General features: G+C 52.7%; 1 protein-coding gene across 1 annotated transcript in view; it reads right to left on the reverse strand.

Annotated features, from left to right (window-relative positions):
* itih5 (inter-alpha-trypsin inhibitor heavy chain 5) overlaps positions 1–20,473 on the reverse strand; it is a 74,361-nt gene that overhangs the window by 22,619 nt on the left and 31,269 nt on the right. The window contains exons 8-9 of the mRNA XM_072471038.1: positions 5,844–6,015; positions 3,921–4,766 (exon numbers count right to left, since the gene is read on the reverse strand). Of these exons, the coding sequence (XP_072327139.1) occupies positions 3,921–4,766; positions 5,844–6,015 (1,018 nt within the window). The remainder of the gene's footprint in view (positions 1–3,920; positions 4,767–5,843; positions 6,016–20,473) is intronic.

A 20,473-nucleotide genomic window follows, 5' to 3' on the forward strand; every position in this document is an offset into this window, starting at 1 on the left:
ACATTTTGATATATCCATCACCGTAAAGATTCGATTTCAAGCATCTGTGGTGGGAGGTGAAAGAAATCAAAGAGGGGGTTAGGGTTATGGCCCCTCCCACCGGCGAGATTTTCAGATTTCGCCAAAGTCAATAGATATTTGAACGGCTCGCCGCAGTTTGGGCCTCGGCCCCGCCCCACCACAATGGGGCCAGAAAATTCCACCATATGGACGCTAAGGGAATAGTGTAGATGGGCTTTAGAGTGGTTTCACAGGTCGGCGCAACATCGAGGGCCGAAGGGCCTGTACTGCGCTGTAACGTTCTATGTTCTATGTTCTATTCACAGAACATGAAATATTTGAGTGATTGGATTGGTCAGTTTTGTGCTACTTGCTGATTTGAGAATTGAAGAATTTGATTGGATAGTCTTGTAATGATTGCTGGTTTTTAATCGAATGCTTTTCCTTTCCAGAGGACAAAACTATTTCTTGATTGCATTTTCGATTGGCATTTTGAATGTAATCAAATGAATATTTGCATCGTGACACAGTAGCCTTGCATATTCTGATTGGTTTCAGTCAATCACAACATTTTTCTCCACGGGACACTTTTAAGGGGTGACCTCTTTCTCATACAGGCCGGGATTCTCCAGGGCCGCCTGCCAGGGAAGGGAATCCCAATGGCCCGGTGAATCGGGCCAAAAACACGTTTCACGCAGTCGTGAAACCTGTTGCGAGTTTCCCAGCACACCCCGCCAGCCCCGACGAGCTTCCCAATGTTCCCGACGAAGTTCCTGTCCGGACCCGGCGAGAACATGCAAATAGCTCATTAGAGCTCTTTTGAGTCTAATTTAAGGGCAGGATGCCTGACTTGCCTGGCTCCTGGGGTGCTCCAGCAACCCCCCCCCCCCCCCCCCCCCAGCCCAAGTACTAGTAACTCCGAGGAGCTGTTGTTTTACTAACCACAGTTTTTTTAAGAGGTTGTCTCTTTAATGTCAAAAGTTTCCAGGTGCTGTAGAGCTATTTAAATGAACAACCTTAATCCTCCCTTTGAAACTGCCTGGACCTGTCAATCAAGCAGCTTGTAAAAGGCAATGATCCATGAAATTGAATGTAAACAATATAGTTCAAAGCTTTTAGGCTTTGAGGCATATAGAAAGGCTATATGAAATTGACTGAAAAAACACTTCAAAGGTTTCTACCACATACGTTTACCTTCATCTCACAGATTTTGAACTATGCATATTGACAGACACTGTAAATGGTTTAAGGCTACAGGTGGGAACACTGACTTTATTATCAGAGAACTTTATTTTTGAGATGCTAACTGTTTAAAGAGTTTAAAGCTACAGATGGGAAGCCCAGCCAAATGACCCCTGTCCCAGGAAAATCCCCTGACCTGAGCCCCTTCAGCCCAGTACAAGACCCCTCCCCCCCTCCCGGCCACCATCTCCCATGAAGGATCCCCCTAGGCACCCTCAAAGCAATTGTAGGCAGGGTGCCCATCTCATTTCCATCCCTCAGAGTGCAAGATGCCAAGTTTGCACTGCCAAGGGGTACTGCCTGAAGGGAAGAGTTGACGAGGAGCTGAAGGGGGAATTGGGGGAATGGTTAGGGGGAATGAGGGGGGACTGGGGAAAGGGGGGACTGCGGGGGGCACGGGTGTCGATTGGCAGTAATTAGGGTGGGGTGGTGCCTTGCCAGAAATCTGGATGGGGAGGCTGCAGCAGCATTCTCACATTGCGACACCCTTTGAAAATGGCCTCCCTATCTCTGAGGAGCGGGACCTGTCAGGAAGATGAGGACCCACCTCTCTCGTGTCTGGCGAAAACCCTGATCCTCTTTTGAAAATTTACAATGTGCCATGGGATGGCACGAAAAGCCTGATCCTATGGAAAACAAAATTCTAGGTGCCATTGAATGGGACACCAGGTTTGTTCCGAGCACCAACAGGAATCACTCCGGTTTTCCCACAGGCGGGAGGGTTTAGTCCCGAAACAGGAGACTCACACCCAGAGGTTCTTCTAGTTGTGAAGCTATTGATAGATTTATATCATGTGCTCATACCAGTAATGATATAATTTTCAGCCAATCAGAACAGCAAAGCTGAATGAACTTTAAATGACTTAGGAATGGATTGAAGCAATATTCAACATATTTTTTCAATTTGTTCTATAAATTTAGAATGCCCAACTGTTTTTTTCCCCAATTAAGGGGCAATTTAGCGTGGCCAATCCACCTACCCTGCACATCTTTGTGTTGAGGGGGTGAGGCCTACGCAGACACGGGGAGAATGTGCAAACTCCACACAGAGTGTGGACCCGGGGCCGGGATCAAACCCAGGTCCTCGGCACAGTGAAGAAGCAGTGCTAACCACTGCGCCACCGTGCTGCCCTTGATATTTTGCCAATTAATTAATATATGTGACTAAGCAACTTTTACAAGGTAGGGTGCAAATCATTTGGCTCTAATTTATTAGTAATTTATAATATAATTGGGAGGGACCAAAAGATTGCACGTGTGTAAATTGGGGATTTTGGGCGTTGCGCCCGCTGTAATTTGGATCTCTTCCTCGCTGGGCCATGGGGCTCATTTAAGTGTCTGGACGCCGCTTCCACCCAGCGCGCGAGGGTCAACGGCCGCACCTGCGAGACCTCAACTGGGTGACGCTTAGCACTGGTTTCCACAAACGTGGACAAGGCATGACGGCACCTTGGGGTGCAGGCCATTGGAGTCCCCTGGGTGGCCAGGGACAGGGCAGGGCGGCACCTTGGAACTCCTTCAGCAACCTGGTGACACTGCAAAGGTGCCAGATGTCAGGTCGGCAGTGGGGGGGGGGCTTGTCCATTAGAGAGGAGGTGAGGGAGGGCTTCCAGGGGCCTCCAGATGTTGGGGGGGCAGTGACAGTGGGTGGGCCTGAAAAGGAAGGGGTGCAGGTATCGGGGCAACCAGTCGAAATAGGGCCCCGATCTGCGAGGGGCAAGTCCTCGCCAGTGCAGGAAATCACTAAAAGGTGTCGTCTCGGCGGGGAGAAGCTCGCAGAGCCACAAAAAAACAGCAAAGTGCCAGTGACTAGCAGGGTGAATCTCGACTGGATAGTCAGAGGCTTTCCCCTGGTTAGTCAGAGGTGTTTTCCACGGGTGGAAATGTCAATTACAATGGAGTGTAGGTTCAAGGTGAGAGGGGGAAAGTTTAAGGGAGATGTGCGGGGTTAGTTTTTCACACAGAGACTGATGGGTGCCTGGAACGCGCTGCCAGAGGATGTGGTGGAAACAGGCACATTAGCAACATTTAAGAGGCATCTGGATGGATTCATGATAGGGAGGAAGTAGAGCGATACAGACCGAGTAAGGGCAGAAAGTTTTTGTTGTTAGTTAGGGCATCATGATTGGCACAGGCTTGGAGGGCCGAAGGGCCTGTTCCTGTGCTGTACTTTCTTTGTTCTTTGTTCTAAACGCCCGCAAAAGCGGACTGTGTTTCAAGCCCGCTGAATCAGGCCTGCATGTTAAGGTTGGGGAGAGTTCTTTTGGCTAAAACCAGATTACTGCGGATGTTGCAATCTGAAACAGAAATGGAAAATGCTGGACAATCTCTGCAGGTCTGACAGCACCTGTGGAGAGAGTTAATTTGGTTTGGAATTATGGGCCATTGATGGCGAAATTGTAAACCCAGATTATATAAAGAGGCTTATGATTTTACTGCACACAGCAATGAATGCCTTGCCCCATCATTAAGGCAGAGAGAGAGTGGTTAATCCTCAATTTCCTTTGTTCTGATAACCCCGCGTGCTCTATGCCAGCATTGAGGAACAGAAGTGGGAAAGCAGCCCAAATTCCATTTGAAGAAAGAATCGAGACATTCCTCTGAAAGTGCTTATCTGGCTGATTAAATAAATCAAGATACTGACCGATAGCTGCAATCAATATATTGATCTACTTTACCTGGTTTAGTTAGTGTCTGTAAAGCCTGTGCTCTCTCGGCTTTCACCTCAGATTCATTCATCACGTTCTCGGTGGAAGCACTGCTCTGATCACCTGAACTCTTCACACTTAGCGAAGTGAGGGGTGTGACAAAATGGTATTCCAATGAAAGATTTCTTGCTTTGTCAAAGAGAATTTCCTTCATCCTGCTACTGCCGCTCTTTAGTCGCGATCTCAGCAGTTCTTTTACTGTTAAGTAGCTCCATGCCCTTTGGAGTAACTTGGCATCACTGGGCCTGCCCTTGGCGTTGTCTGAACTTTTCCTGGTGTCATTGATAATCACGTCTGCCTCCAGCGTGAGGCGTTTGTCACTTGTGCTCGCAGTAACCTGGACGTGCAAGTTGTTGACCGTGCTGTTAGTCAGCTTCCCTGCGATCACAAGTTCGGAGCCATTGAAGTAGTTTGCGAAGACATTCTGCGTCACGTACTCCACTGAATCTTCAGAATAATCCACGCGAATGTCCGAGAGTAGCGGCGTTCCAATTTCGTCATAGAAACCTTTCAGTTGGGCGCTTGCATCTGAGTCTTCATCAATCCTCCGCATTACTCCACAGTTCTCCAGTGACATTCGCTCAAGGAGCTTGTAATCCACATCTTTTCCTATTCCCAAACTGAAGATGCAGAACTTGTTTTCAACAGCATTTTTTGTATTGTTTAGGATTTTACGAGGTTGAATTTCAGCAATTGTTGGGCGCCCATCTGTCAGGAAGATGATTAATGATACTGTCCTCACACTCTTGTCTTGCTGAGCTATGTAATCTTTTAACAATTTAGATGCTGTCTGGATGGCATCATTTATATTGGTACCTGGGAAGCAAAGTAGAATGTTGAACAACACTGCCATCATCAAACATTGGAGTTTCACAGCGCACAAAGAGACACTTCGGCCCACTGTACCTAGGCAGACTTCCTGAAAGAGCTATCAGTCCCACGCAAATGCTTTTTGCTGTAATGTTTAGAGATTTGGAAAACAAAATATTTGAGGAGTACGAGGGATACAGGTTACAACTTTAATTTGGGCTGGCGTTGGTTTATGCGGAGGCTGGGTACAAATATCAAGGATGCATTTTAAGGCCTGGTGAGATTGTGGCTCACAGGACTCATGTTCATACTCAGGATTGGACTTCAGCCCGGGCTTGACAAGCATCAGAGCCTGGCAAGTGGAAGTGGGAATTGAGCCAGATCCGGGAACAAGCAGAGATAATCCCCACAAGATTGTGGTTAGTCTCAGGAAGAGAAATCCCCATAAATTAGAGGAAGGGAAGTGTAGGGCAAGAGATTCCTGCTCACTCAGGAACTGTAACTCACAGGATAGAAGGAGGAATTGTGTTAATGGAGGGGGATTTACAATCTCTTTTAAAAAGATGCAAATTGGTCGATTCATTATTAGCCGATTCTATATTTAAAGTCCTCTTGAAAGGTTCCCTGGACCAGACATGTTTTCCACTTCTAACTCTGTACTGAATGTTAAATATTCTGGAAAACTCTTTAAAAAAACATAGTGGGCCAAAAAAAAAACGATGAAGAAAGTTGAAATTGTTTACAGCTCTAGCTGACCTTGTAGAATCTGTGTTACGTACCAAGATGTGGAAAACAAGAGCCCCTTCTAGTGATCAACTCATAATTTGTCCTAGGCGTCTCTGTCATGCCAGGAAAAATCGTCACTCACTAAGTTAGCTCATGTAACGCAGATAAATAATAATAATCCTTCTGTCGTCAGAACAGGGTGCACAAGTAATGGGTGACCAGCTCAGCTCGAAATTGATGCAGGGGTTGGGGGGGGGCTGCCTCCATGGAAACAATGTCCCAAAGACCAAAAGAGATTTCCTATTCGTGATCAGAGATCAGAAGCTTCAGAATGAAAATAAAAGACAACCTCTTTACCTCCTGAAGGTGACATTTGGAAGATGTACTTCTTGGCATCTCTTAAAGTCTCCCGAATGACAGGGACAAGTTTTCCACTTTGCCAGACCTTGATACGACTGGAGAAATTGATGATATTGAAGTGGTCAATGGGTCGAAGGTCATTCAGTATGGTGAAAAGGGCCTCTTTAGTCTGAAAATATGCACAACGCTCACCATAAAATAAATTAAACTAATTTTTCAGCCCTGTTTTATCACTGTATGCACTCGTCTACATGCTGATCACGCTATTTGATTACATCAGTTACCAACCCCCCTCCCTCGTATTATACAAGTCATGTTGCAACAATATTCCACCAGTAATCTGAGACTATTAGCGACAGAGTGGCAAAAACAGCATCTACCATTGTAGATGATTTATATGGTAGTTTATTACCAGGCTACTACTCCAGGGCAGGGCTTCAAACATCACCACAGCTGCTGGGGAATTTAAATATCTGGAAACTAAAAACAAATATAATGGTTGCCATGACACTGCCAGATTGTCAGGAAAAGCCCACCTGGTTTACCAATGTTCTTTCTTTACCTGCTTTCCTTGCCTGGCCTGGACTTTGTGTGACTTCCGACCCAGGGTAACTATGAACCGCTGACTGAAATGGTCCAGCAAGCCACACAAAACTGCTCGGACTCCCCCAACATGCGCTGCAGTGCTTCAAGAAGGCGATCTAGGGCGGCACGGTAGCACAGTGGTCAGCACTGTTGCTTCACAGCGTCAGGGTTCCGGGTTCGATTCCCGGCTTGGGTCACTCTCTGTGTGGAGTCTGCACGTTCTCCCCGTGTCTGCGTGGGTTTCCTCCGGGTGCTCCGGTTTCCTCCCACAAGTCCCGAAAGACGTGCTTGTTAGGTGATTTGGACATCCTGAATTCACCCTCTGTGTACCCGAACAGGCGCCGGAGTGTGGCAACTAGGGGATTTTCACAGTAACTTCATTGCAGTGTTAATTTAAGCCTACTTGTGACACGAATAAAGATTATTATTCGCCACCACCTTCTCTGTGGCAATTAGGGATGGGCAATAAATGTAGACCTTGCCGATGCTGCCCACATTCTGTGAATGAACTAGAAAAAAACTATAGCGTACAAATCAAACTCTCCCCAGCTGAAGCTCTGCTTCCCGCATACCTTTACTTCATTCTCAATCAGGAGCATTTTTTCATATTTTGAGACAGGTGACAAAGTGTCTTCTCGGTGACATGTTTATAAACCTGGATTCACATTACACTGGAAGTGTATTCTACACAGCTATTAAACCCAATGCCAAACTCTGGATGATGGTCTTTTCAAGGGACACTTGGTTTACATCGGGTCTGCAGCAAGATCATGAGGAACCTGCAATGCATTCCAGCCAGTCCAGCCTCGTCTTCACAGTATGCTGTCTCAATCTCATTTCTAACGGACAATACCACTGAGATGAGTTGTGGTAAGTGGAAATGCACCATGCTAATGAAGTAGGGGGGTGGTCTTCTAAGTATTTGCCTGGGAAATGCGCACAATGTTCATAGAATCATAGAATCCCTACAATGTGCAAGGAGGCCATTTGGCCCATCGAGTCTGCACCGACCTTCGGAAAGAGCGCACTACCTAGACCCACTTTCCCGCCCCATTCCTGTAACCCCAGCTAATCTTTGGACACTAAGGGGTAATTTAGCATGGCCAATCCACCTAACCTGCACATCGTTGGACTGTGGGAGGACACGGGGAGAAGGTACCCAGTAAGAGTTTTACTTAGCATTAAGCTGTTCTGATCCTAAATCTGCCGAATGCGTGCCTGAAATGAAAAGCATTCCATTCCCCAAGGTCCTTGGCATATTAGCCTCAGTTTGGCCAAAGGATGTGGTTGTTAGATTTACTCAATGGAAACAGAGGCCAATGGAAACATGATTCTCCGTTATGCCGGCGCCCGGGGGTTTCCTGGCGGCGTGGGGTTGCCCCACAACGGGAAACCCCATTGACCAGCTGGCGTAACGGAGAATCCCGCCGGCCGGTCGGGGCAGAAATGTGGCGGGCGGAGAATCCCGGCCAGATTGTCACTGGAATTTTAGTAAAATCTAATAGCAAGTATATCATAGAACAGCTCCAGCACAGGAGGAGGCCATTTGGCCCATTGTGCTCATGCCAGCCCTCTGCACATGAAACTCAGCGAGTCCCATTCCCCCGTTTTTACCACTTGACCCTGCAAAATCCTTCCGTTCAGGTGCTTGTCGAATTTCCTCTCAAAAGCTATGCTTGAACCGAACTCCACCATCCTCCCAGGCAGCACATTCCGCATCCTAACCACTCGCTCTGTGAAGAAAATGTTCCTCGTGTCACCATTGGTTCTTTTGCCAGTCATCTGAAATTGGTGTCCTCTGGTTCGCAACCCTTGCACCAATGGGAACAGTCTCTCCCTGTCTACTCTGTCTAGATCCCTCACGGTTTTGCAAACCTATATCACATCTCCCCTCGACCTTGGCCTCTCTAAAGAGAACAATCCCCTATCCATTTGACTGAAGACACTTGATCCATGAAGCCATATGCTACAGGGCACTGCCCAGTGTCACATGCACACTCTTTCCAAACTAATGAGGACACTTTAGTAACTTCTCTTTCAAATGTGCCGAGTGCATTTCTTCAGCTATTGCTAAAGCTGCCAACTTTCCTGGTAACTGTAGGATTTGTTGCCGTTGGTCCGTTGGTCCGTGTGTCCCAGGGAAATGTTCTCCAACACGAGCAGGTTTGAACATTGCCTGTTGCGTAACAAAGCAATACAAAACCCCACCTGAAAAAAATCTGCTTTCAAAGTAAAACAAATTCCAATTGCCTGCTGTACAACTTTCTCAATATACTACTGAAAATGAACTGACTAATTCGGTATAAAGCACCAAATACTGCAAATGCACAACAGGGCTGTCAGTATCTGTGAAGGCAGATGGAGATCCCCCGTCAGAAGTGAATTAACCCTTCTTTCTCTTCTCCGGTATTTGTATTTCCAGCGTTTTCTGCATTTATTTCAGATTTCCAACATTTATTTTGTTTGTTATTTCGATATTTCTTTTTTGAAAAGGTTTTTCTCACTTCTATCCAGTAAATTGTATCATAGTGGGTGGCGCTTTACGAAGAAATATATATATGTAACGGTTTTGCGAAACTTCGGAAAAGGTGTTTGGAATTTTTAATTTTCAAAACTCTGCTGGGGTTTTCTCGGATTTTGTGATAAATCAATGAGTCTACACAAATGTCTGTTGAGGAGTGATTTAGTGGGAAGGAATGATAATAAGAGACAGATTAATTGTGCAGTTCCGAGGACATTAATTACGCTTGTTAGTTGCAATTAATTGGAACTCCAGCCCAGTTCAATCAGATTCACCAAAATATTTTGAGACTTGAATTCACAGATGTGGCAACATTTAGAGAAAGCCAGCAAGTATTGGTATTCATATTTTATACAAACTGTTATGTTTTTCCTCTAGCTTTATGACACGTACGATGTCAAGGGAGCAACATTGGACCAATTATACAGTTAGCTATTTCCTTGATTTCGAACCTCTTAATTGGAAACAGCTACTTCCTAAACACAAAATGGCAAAGGGACACACAAATTGATTGTCCATCAAACCTAATGGGATGGATCAAATTTCTGCACACATTTCATATTGCTGTGCTTCCAACAATGAGGGATGGTTTCCTTTGAATGTCCATATTACACCTAATTCACTTATGCTGCCAATGAGCCTCCACATTAATGCTGATTCAAAATTGTTTCAGTTGCAGTAAATGAAGCACGTGGAAACCAGGTTTCCTCAATGCATAGTAGCTGGGAGCCTGGTATTTCTATGCTCATTTCTGTCTGTTCCTGAAGATTAGTGTTGCTATTCTTTGTAGTTGCTTCTGCTTGATACTTGCTGGGTGTAATATCTGTACAAATAGATATGCAAACCTAGTTACCGAAATAACTTGCCAAGGCTTATTTGACAGCACTTCCCAAACCCTGGATGGACAGGGGCAGCAAGTGCATGGTAACATCACCACATCCAAGTTCCCCCTCATGTCGCACACCAACCTGCCATGGACACAAATCGCCAATGTGTCAAGATCCTGGAATTCCTCATCTAAAATATTTGTGAGAGCAATGTCATCACACCGGTCGCAGGGGTTCAAGAAAGGCAGCTCAGTGTCACATTGTCAAGGGCAAATAGAGATCGGAAATGAAACACCTTCCTGGATCCAAAGGTAGAAAATTCCTTGTCATTAGACCAGAGTGTGCAGGCTAAAATGAATAATTAGATTTGGTTACAAGTAAAATATGCAGAAATAAGCTACAGCAAATACATTGACCCAGATCTTCCAGTGACACTGTGGAAATTGCCAATCAGAAGTTTGAACTTTGGATAGTTCCAATATATTTATCTGGGTAATAATAATAATCTTCATTAGTGCCACGAGTAGGCTTACATTAACACTACAATGAAGTTACTGTGAAAATCCCCTAGTCGCCACACTCCGGCGCATGTTCGGGTACATTGAGGGAGAATTCAGAATGTCCAATTTACCTAACAAGCACGTCTTTTGGGACTTGTGGGAGGAAACCGGAGCACCCGGAAGAAACCCACGCAGACACGGGGAGAATGTGCAAACTCCGCACTGGCAGTGATCCAAGCCGGGAATCGAACCCGGGTCCCTGGCGCTGTGAAGCAACAGTGCTAACCACTGTGCTACCATGCCCACCAGATACCGAGTTGATACCCAGGAAGCATTAGAGAGAATATGTCTAGTCTAACTCCTTCCTCACCTTCCAATTCCCCTCCCGTCACCATAAAGCCCGACCCAATCTGACTCACCTCACCGCCCAGCTCCTCCCTGAACCCCTGACTCCCCCACAACTCTCCTGCTGGCACGTCCTGAACCAACCTTACCACCCCACCCAGCTGCCACCCTACCCCTTTCACTCACCCTACCCCTTCACCCGTTTACCTTACCCACCCTGCCTCTTGTCCCTTACGCACCAACCCCCTTACCCACATATCTTCTCTCCAGAGCTTTACAAAGAACCTTTAACACACTTAAACTCTTTGCTTAATGGAAAACAGCAGCTGCTGCTTCCAATGGGGAAGTGGCTTCTGCGTGGAGTCCCGTCGCTGACGACTCCGAGATTTCCTGCGCTGAGTCAGTTCAGAAGGATCCTCCATCGGAAGATTGCCCAGAAAATTAAGAGGAAGGTAAGTATGGAATCTTTTCTGATTGGAGTCGGATAATGAGGTTCAAATCCTGATTGGAAGATTTGGGGCTGTTATGTAGATAGGGTACGTCATTTACACTTCTGTGATCAGCGCCCAGCTGCATCTCACTGGAGTTAAAGTCTTAATGACCCTAGTTCAGTCTCTGACTTTGGTACTCTTAGAAATATAATAGGTCTGTGGAATTATGCAGCTATCTCATTCAGCTATTACTGCAAGATGCGGTTAAGGTATCGGCTTAACTAATTAGATGTTGAATATGTCACTTTTAAGCAACAGTGTAAAGAAAACTGCTGGCACACAGGCAATTGCAGAGCTAACTCGGAATCAGCAGGTGCGCAGGGAACCGAGTGCCCAGGTAAACCTGATACCATCAGCATTGCCCTACACCTGGTAGATTCTGGGTGGAGATTTTCAGCAAGAAATGGCACACTCCTCTCTTCCTGCAAAGCCTCATTATGTTCCCTACATTATTGCTCTTCGGCTATTGCTGGATGGAGATGCTTTAGTCTTCTGCGCTGCCTGTTCTGGTTGGACCTTTCATGCTACACTCATTGTTGTCAGAGGTTCGAGAGCAAAAGTGCTGTTCACTGTACTTCGGTGCATGTGACAATCAACCAGTCAATCAATATCTCTAAGTTTGACAATGCAGCAGTTCACCTGTCACTGCTGCAAGGTAGATGCAAGAAAGATGTTCCCAATGGTGGAGGGTGTCCAGAACCAGAGCTCCCAGGCTGAAGGCACAGGTAGACCATTTAGGACTGAGATGAGGAGAAATTTCTTCATCCAAAGAGTGTCGGCCCTGTGGAGTTCACTACCACAGAAAGCAGCTGCGGCCAAAACATTGTACGTTTTCAAGAAGTAGTTAGATATAGCACTTGGGCGATGAGGATAAAGGATATGGGGGGCCAAGGTGGGATCAGACTATTGCGATGATGATCAGCCCATGATCATAATAAATTACCTCCTCCTGCTCCGATTTTCTATGTTTCTACATTCCAAGCCTCTGTCTCTGATTGCAATAACTGATTGAGGCAAGAACAGCAAGACAACAATAGGCCCATGAACCTTCTCCATCATTCAGTTAGATAATGGTTGACCTGTATCTCAATTCCATTTACCGAGCTTAGCTCATAACCCTGCATACCCTTTACTAACAAAGATGCGGGGAGCTAAGTCTTGAAAGCTCCAATCCTCTTTGCGTGAAAAAAAGTTTCTTGATTTATCTCTGAATCACCATCCTCTAATTTAAAGATTATGTCCTCGTCTTGATTCGCAACATCAGAAGATATAGGCCAGGATTCTTCGACCCGACGCCGGGTTGGAGAATCCACGGGGGGACGCGAGAATCGCGCCCCGACGCCGGCTTCCCGGTTCTCCCCCACCGATTCTCGGGCACCCGCTGGATCCCGCTGCGCACCCCCCCCCGGCGATTCTCCGAGCCCCGATGGGCCGTGTGGCCGACGAGTTCGGCCGAGCCCTGCCAGCGTGGGTTACTCAGGTCCCACATGGCGGGCGGATCTGACCGGGGGGGGGGGGGGGCCATGGTGGCCTGGCCCACGATCGGGGCCTACCGATCGGCGGGGCGGGCAGGTTCAATGGGGGCCTATGTTCCTCCACGCCTGGCTCCTGTAGGCTCCGCCATATTGCCCTGGGGCCGGCGCGGAGGGAACCCCCGTGAAGGCGCAGAATCACGCCAGCCGTTTCGCGCATGCGTGACCTCGTGCTGGCCATTCCGCGCCGGCTGGAGCTGCGGGGACCACTCGGCGCTGACCTCGCCCCCTAGGAAGGGGAGCATTCCCCATTATCGGGGACTGTCGACGCAGGAGTGGTTGCCCGCCGCTTTTCATGCCGGCATGGGGACATAGCCCATTATTGGAGAATCCCACCCATAATTTCTCTGTCTTTACCCAATACAAACCGTTTGAATACTTTAAGCACTTTGATTAGATCACCCCTCAGTCTGTATGCAATGTGCCCTCATGATTAACCCTCTAAGCCGCAGAATAATTCTGGTGAATCTGTGCTGCTGCTCCTCCAAGAACAGTTATATAGCCACCCTGAGATGTGGGCCCAGGACTGAATGCACTACTCCAGGTGGCCTTTGGACCAAGACACGAGCATTAGAAATACAGCTCACGGAAAGCGCGCATTTGCAATATGCCATGTTTTTCCGATAACACATGGTCGGCTCTAAAGTGGGTGGAAACCACTTAGCTTACTTGACCGTGATAAATTGGTGGAAATGTGCGTATCTCCGCGCTCCCCAGAATTGGTGGTTTGCAACCCTCCAGTAACACAGCCAATGCAGTTTAATACCAGGGGTATTTGTCAAGCCATAGTGTTAATATAATGGACAAGCAAAATGTTTCAAGCAATTTTAGAGGGACTTAGGATAACCCCAATGAATAGGGATAATTTGTATGATCATAAAGTGAGCCAAGATTGGTAACATTTTGATTATGGATAATAAGTGAAATTTTATGTTAGAATGCAGCAAAGCAAATATTAAAACGTGCTATATGAGTTCCGCGGGCCGCAGGCCGGAGAATCGCCCGAGACACCCAAAATGGCGATTCTCCGGCACCCCTGCTATTCCCGACGGCGTGACCCCATTTCACGCCGTCGCCATTCACACCTGCTTTTCAAAGTCGTCAGCTAGTCATGCCTGGCTGACGCTGAGCAGGAAGGAGGTGAGCGGACTGTTCCGCAGCTCCTGGAGACCGGGTCGGCTTACCCGAGAAGGCTGCGGCCAAAGGGGGGGGGTGGGTGCGGGAGAGTGTGCAGGTGGGGAGGGGGGGGGGGGGGGGGGGGGGGCGGTGGGAGAGTGTGCATGTGGGGGGGGGTGGGTGAGGAGAGTGTGCAGGTGGGAGGGGGTGGGGGGGGTGGGAGAGTGTGCAGGTGGGAGGGGGGATGAGGGAGAGTGTGCAGGTGGGAGGGGGGATGAGGGAGAGTGTGCAGGTGGGAGGGGGGGATGAGGGAGAGTGTGGCAGGTGGGGGAGGGGGAGGGAGAGTGTGCAGGTGGTAGGGGGGTGAGGGAGAGTGTGCAGGTGGGGGGGGGGTGATGGAGAGTGTGCAGGTGGGGGGGAGGGGAGAGTGTGCAGGTGGGATGGGGGGATGAGGGAGAGTGTGCAGGTGGGAGGGGGGATGAGGGAGAGTGTGCAGGTGGGGAGGGGAGGGAGAGGAGTGCAGGTGGGAGGGGGTGAGGGAGAGTGTGCAGGTGGAGGGGGGTGGGAGAGTGTGCAGTGGGAGGGGGGTGAGGGAGAGTGTGCAGGTGGGAGGGGGGATGAGGGAGAGCGTGCAGGTGGGAGAGGGGGTGAGGGAGAGTGTGCAGGTGGGAGGGGGGGATGAGGGAGAGAGTGCAGGTGGGGGGGGGGGGGGAGAGCGTGCAGGTGGAGGGGTGATGAGGGAGAGCGTGCAGGTGGGAGGGGGATGAGGGAGAGTGTGCAGGTGGGAGGGGCGTGAGGGAGAGTGTGCAGGTGGGAGAGGGGATGAGGGAGAGTGTGCAGGTGGGAGGGGGGATGAGGGAGAGTGTGCAGGTGGGGAGGGGGGTGAGGGACAGTGTGCAGGTGGGAGGGGGGATGAGGGAGAGCGTGCAGGTGGGAGGGGGGTGAGGGAGAGTGTGCAGGTGGGAGGGGGGATGAGGGAGAGCGTGCAGGTGGGAGGGGGGATGAGGGAGAGTGTGCAGGTGGGAGGGGGGTGAGGGACAGTGTGCAGGTGGGAGGGGGGTGAGGGACAGTGTGCAGGTGGGAGGGGGGATGAGGGAGAGCGTGCAGGTGGGAGGGGGGTGAGGGAGAGTGTGCAGGTGGGAGGGGGGATGAGGGAGAGCGTGCAGGTGGGAGGGGGTGAGGGACAGTGTGCAGGTGGGAGGGGGGTGAGGGACAGTGTGCAGGTGGGAGGGGGATGAGGGAGAGCGTGCAGGTGGGAGGGGGGATGAGGGAGAGCGTGCAGGTGGGAGGGGGGATGAAGGGAGAGTGTGCAGGTGGGGGGGGCGGTGAGGGAGAGTGTGCAGGTGGGGGGGGGGGGGGTGAGGGAGAGTGTGGATGGTATCGTCCATCCGCGGATGCCACATGTCAGCCGCCCTGATATGGCAGGACGGTGACGAGGACACGGCCGCAAAGTGCGTGTGGCTGATGGGCACAGGCGATTGGCACACTGGTGAGCAGTACGGTGTGAAGTGACCGTTGGACACAGACAGTGACCAGGTGTTAGGCTGGCTGCGTGTCTGCAGCGCGACCAGGCCACCGGGGGCACACAGGGATCCCAGGCAACCCGGCTGGCGAGGTGTGGAAGAACCTCGGTGTAACATGTCGTTTCTCTGCCCCCCACCACCCTGCTGCAGGGTCAAGATGTTGCCAACCAGACAGCGATGTTCACTGCCGTGGTTGGAGCCGCAGTTCTGGAGTTTGCCATCCGGCAGCGTAGAGTCGGACGGCCCACTGTGGCTGCAGATGCAGCGGTTGCCGGTGCAGCAGAGGGGATGGCCGCGGAGTGGGCCCGTCGTCGCGCGCAGGCCGCAGGCGCTCAGGGCCCGAATGTACAGGGGGATGCCGAGGCGAACATTGACCGCCAGACGGCGAGGAATGCAGAGGAAGTGCTTGGGGGGAGCAGGAGGAGGAGGAGGGAGCAGGTGGATCCACTGATGGTGGTGCCAGGGCGCCACAGGCGTCCAGCAAGGCCGAGGGTGTACCGTGACAGAATGTCGTTCGAGGCCCTAACGGACATCACATGCAGGAGGAGACTACGGTTCAGCAGGGAGACGGTCGCACATATATGCCAGCTCGTGGCGCACCTCGCACCACGTGGAATGGGAGGACACACGATACCAGTCTCCATCAAGGTGACGGTGGTCCTAACTTTTACGCTACTGGTTCCTTCCAGGCGCCGAGCGGGGACCTATCGGGATCTCACAGGCATCGGTCCCACAGGTGCATCAGGGCCGTCACCGACGCCCTGTACGCCATCGCGGACAGGTACATTCAATTCCCCGAGGACCGAGTACAGCAGGAAGCACGGGCCACGTGGATTCGCCAAGGTGGCCGGGATACCGATGGTCAAGGGTGTCATCAATGGTGCGCACGTCCCCATGCGCCCACCTGCAGACAGCAGGGACGTGTCATGAACAGAAGGCGCGTACTCCATGACATTCAGGTGGTGTGCGACCCCCACATGATGATCATGCACGTGTGTGCAAAGTACCCTGGCAGTGTGCATGACGCCTACATTCTGGCACAGTCCGTTCATCCCCGCAATGTTCGATGGATGCCCCGCCCCCCCCCCCCCCCCCCCAGGTCTGAGGGCTGGTTGCTGGGCAACAAGGGCTATCTGTTGAGGTCATGGCTGTTGACGCCAATACGGAGGCCTCACACCAACGCGGAGAGCCTATACAACGAGGCACATGCAGCAACCAGGGGTGTGGTGGAGCGGTGCGTCGGGCTGCTGAAGATGCCTGGACCGCTCCGGAGGGGCCCTGCAGTACCGGCCCGACAGGGTCGGTCGCATGGTTGTGGTCTGCGGTGTGCGAGTGCACAACATTGCCATGCAGAGGGGAGATGACCTGGTGGAGGAGTCCGGAGGGAGGACCGACGGCACCGGAGCTAACGCAAACGAGGGGGATGGGGAAGAGGAGGAGGAGGAGGATGAGGATGATGGCGTGCATCAGGGTGTGGGGGAGGGGCGCAGGACACATACACTGTCCGGCTGCTCGTTACGTCCAGGAGGACTGCGCGACGGCACCGCCGCGGACGCGTTGGTGGCCGCACGGTTCACGCACTGTGGGGGTGGGATTCGCTGAACACTGCCACTTGCACCGTCACTTCTGTACACGGGCACCACACAGCACCCACCCCCCCACCCCACGACCCCCACCCCCCCCACCCCCCCCCCGCACCCCCGCACCGCGTTCACGGCACAATTCCACATCACCTTACCACTGCGGCACTAAGGGATTGCACAACATTGATGATTGGGTAAGCGGTGTGATCAGTGCCATGTTTAATGATGACAGCCCGCTCTGCGATGAGCTGAGTGCTCAGATTCGCCAGCCGAGGTCTGACTCATGGCTATCGCTGAACCATGCACTCCGATGGTCACAGCCTTCGTGACGGATATTTCACCACATGCCCGCGGGATGGCTGCGTCAGTGTACGAGGACAACGGTGTCCGATTATGGGTGGCAGGGGGGGGAAAGGGCCAGCACATCGGAACAGACCTTGAACGGCTCGTATACCACTACGCCAATCGGGCACCCTCACGAGCCCCCTGGCACCGGACATAGCGCACAGTCTTACAAGTCAAATTGAAAAGTGAGTTTATTCATGTGGTTAACATAGGTGCCTACCCACTACAACTAGGACTGTGCCCTGCACCCGTGCCAACTTCTTACGTGCCTAACGTCTTTGCCTTACGGGCCCTACCACTACATCTAGGTGTGTTCCAGATGGTACAGCAGGGAGTGGAGGCGGACTGCTGAGAATCACGCCCTTCGACATGGCTCCCCGTCGGCACACGTTTCCTGGGACGGGCCCGGCTTCGATGGGCCAGGCTGCTCTGCGGGCGTGCTGGATGGCATGGTGCCACCCTGACCTGTCCGCTCCCCACCAGATGCGCCAGGGACGGAACGGGGGGAGGCCGAGTGTACCGGGACGTCCCTTGATGGAGCTACCGGGACGGGCCCCAGAACCTCCTCCTCCCTCAGGGAGCCCGGTGGCCCTGGGGCCTCACTGTGGGACGGAGATGCGCTCGGAGGACATGCCCCGTCGCACCACCGACATCTGGCGCTGCCAGTCCTGGAGGCCTGCAGCGGTATCGACCACGGTCCAAATGTTCGCCGAGATGGAGCCCAGGGAGTGCCACATTCCTGCCAAGGTCTATGCGATCGTGACCTGTGAGTGCGCGACGCCATCCATCACGTGCGCCAGGCGGTCAATACTCTCCGCGACCGACTGCTGGACTGTGCCATCGCTTGCTGGACCGGGCCATGGCATGGTGAGACTCAGCCAGGGCCCGGAGAGCGGAGGCAATGTTGTGTTGGCTCTGTGAGATGGCTGCCTGTGAGAGGGCAGTCCTCTCCTGGGCCATGGATGACGCGTGCACGGTAAGCCCAATGCCTTGCAGTATGTGACCCATGGCCGAAACCCTTTCACCCACTGCCTCCACCGCGGACACGTGCGGTGTCGGCCTGGGTGGCTGCGATGAGCGGCACCACTCCCTGCTCCTGGACGCGGATAGACTCCTCCAGCTGCCTGTGCAGGTCCTGGAAGATGGCCCTCATCCCGTTATTCAGTCCCTGGGTGTCCACACGCATCGGTTGTCCGAGTGGGTCAATTACATCCAGGAACCCGGGAACCGTCTGGGTGGCAGCTGGTTGCTGGGCCTGGGCTGCCCTCCGACGTCCAGCCCCTCGGCTGCTCCAAACTCCACCTGCTGTACCGGCTCGGCTGTGGGGTGCGCACCAGACAGTGACCCGGGAGCCTCAGCATTTATATGCCCAACCGAGGTGAGTGTCTCTGTGATGGTGAACGGTGTGGGAGACAGCAGTGCCGCAAGCTCGAGGTCATCATCCGTCAGGAAGTCTGGTGTGTACTGGTCCCCCTCATGGCCCGGCGCAAGCTCCACGCGCGCCATGTCGTCTTGACCTCCAGGTGGGATCCAGCGGGTGCGTGGCCGTGATGTGCACTTCGACATGACTGTCCACCTGTCCCCCCTTGTTCCCCTCACTAATGTCTGTCTCGGTGGTCTGAGCGTCCCGGTCCTGCGTCCCAGATGAGAGGTCTGACCGACTGCCAACCTCTGGCGTGCGTCCCTGGTGCAGTTGCGTTTGGCGATGTTGCGCTGTTTCCTGGGCGAGACGTCCCTGAAGGTTCGGCGGGTGGGCCTGGGGAACATAAAGATTCGGGGTTCGTTAGACACGGTGGCCCGGGTGTATGGTGGGTGGTGGGGTGCACAGCGTGAGGGGGGAGGAGATTGGGGCGTGCAGTGGCCAGAGTGTGAGGGGGGGATGGGATTGAGGGTTTGCAGTGGCCAGAGTGTGAGGGGGGGATGGGATCGAGGGTGCAGTGGCCAGAGTGTGAGGGGGGCGATGACGGGTTGGGGGTGGGGAGGACATGCAGGGGTTCTCTCCACTTGCTTCTGCGCCTCCGACCTGGCATGGCGCGATCTCCCGGGTGGCGGATCCCCCAGCGAGGTCCAGGGCCCTCTGCTCGTGAATGGTTAGGGGGTGCAGGACCGGAGAACCCCCCTCCGGTTCTCATGTGCTCACGCTGGTCGTGCGCTGTCTTGTCCTGGGGGGGGGTTTGGATAAAGCATCGGTATTAGGCGGGTATCATCAGGGCATGCAGATATAGACGACATTGTTGCTGGTTCAGGAGAACAGCACGCCATGGCTTCGCTCCGGGGGGGGTCCCGGGGCTCATGTGGGGTCGAGTAGATAGTTGGGCAGGGTGACCCACCCCCCCAACCCCCTCTGACCCCCCACCACCCCCCGCCCCTGATGCCCAATCCCCCCCAACACTCCCAACCCCCTCTTAACCCCCCCCCCCACACCGCCCCTGATGCCCCAATCCCCCCCCAACACTCCCAACCCCCCCTGACCCCCCCCCACACCGCCCCTGATGCCCCAATCCCCCCAACACTCCCAACCCCCCCCCCCCGACCCCCCCCCCCCCCCACACCGCCCCTGATTCCCCAGTCCCCCCCCAACACTCCCAACCCCCCCTGACCCCCCCCCCCGTGGCGGGGGGGGGGGTCCCTGGGGGCACCCTCATGGCACTTACCCTGGCAGCCCAGGTGAGGTTGTGCAGCTTCTTGCGGCACTGCTCCCCGTCCGGAGGTTCTGCCCCACAGCACTGACTGCGGTGCCCACCTCCCGCCAGCCGCGCCTCACTGCGCTGGATGGCTGGCGATACCCACGTCTTGGGCAGAAGGTGTCCCTTCTTTGTTCCAGCTCATCCACCAGGGTGTCCAGGTCCGTGTCCCGGAAACTCGGTGCGGCTCTTCGGGGCTCAGCCATCTCTTATCTTCTCCTCCGGGTCCTCTGTGCGCGGATCGCGACATTTATGAAGCAGTGCCGCGTCATTCGGGCGTCGCGCGGTGACGACGCGGCCTTCGTGACACGTTTCCCCCCCCCCCCCCCCCCGGGTTTCTCGCGGCCCCGATCCTAGCCCATTTTCGGGCCCTGAATCGGTCGGGATCGGGGCCCGTTTCGCGCCGTCGTGAACCTCGACGCCGTTCACGACGGCGTGGGCACTTCGGCGCGGGAGTGGAGAATCGCGCCCAATAACTTCAAATCCTGCCTTGACATCATTGCTCATGTGCATCAAAAACGAGTTATTGCAGATGCTTCTGGTTAGATTATAATTATGTCCCTGTTAAAAATGAC

This window comes from Scyliorhinus torazame, chromosome 13 (genome assembly GCF_047496885.1).
Source record: "Scyliorhinus torazame isolate Kashiwa2021f chromosome 13, sScyTor2.1, whole genome shotgun sequence".
Classification (NCBI taxonomy): domain Eukaryota; kingdom Metazoa; phylum Chordata; class Chondrichthyes; order Carcharhiniformes; family Scyliorhinidae; genus Scyliorhinus; species Scyliorhinus torazame.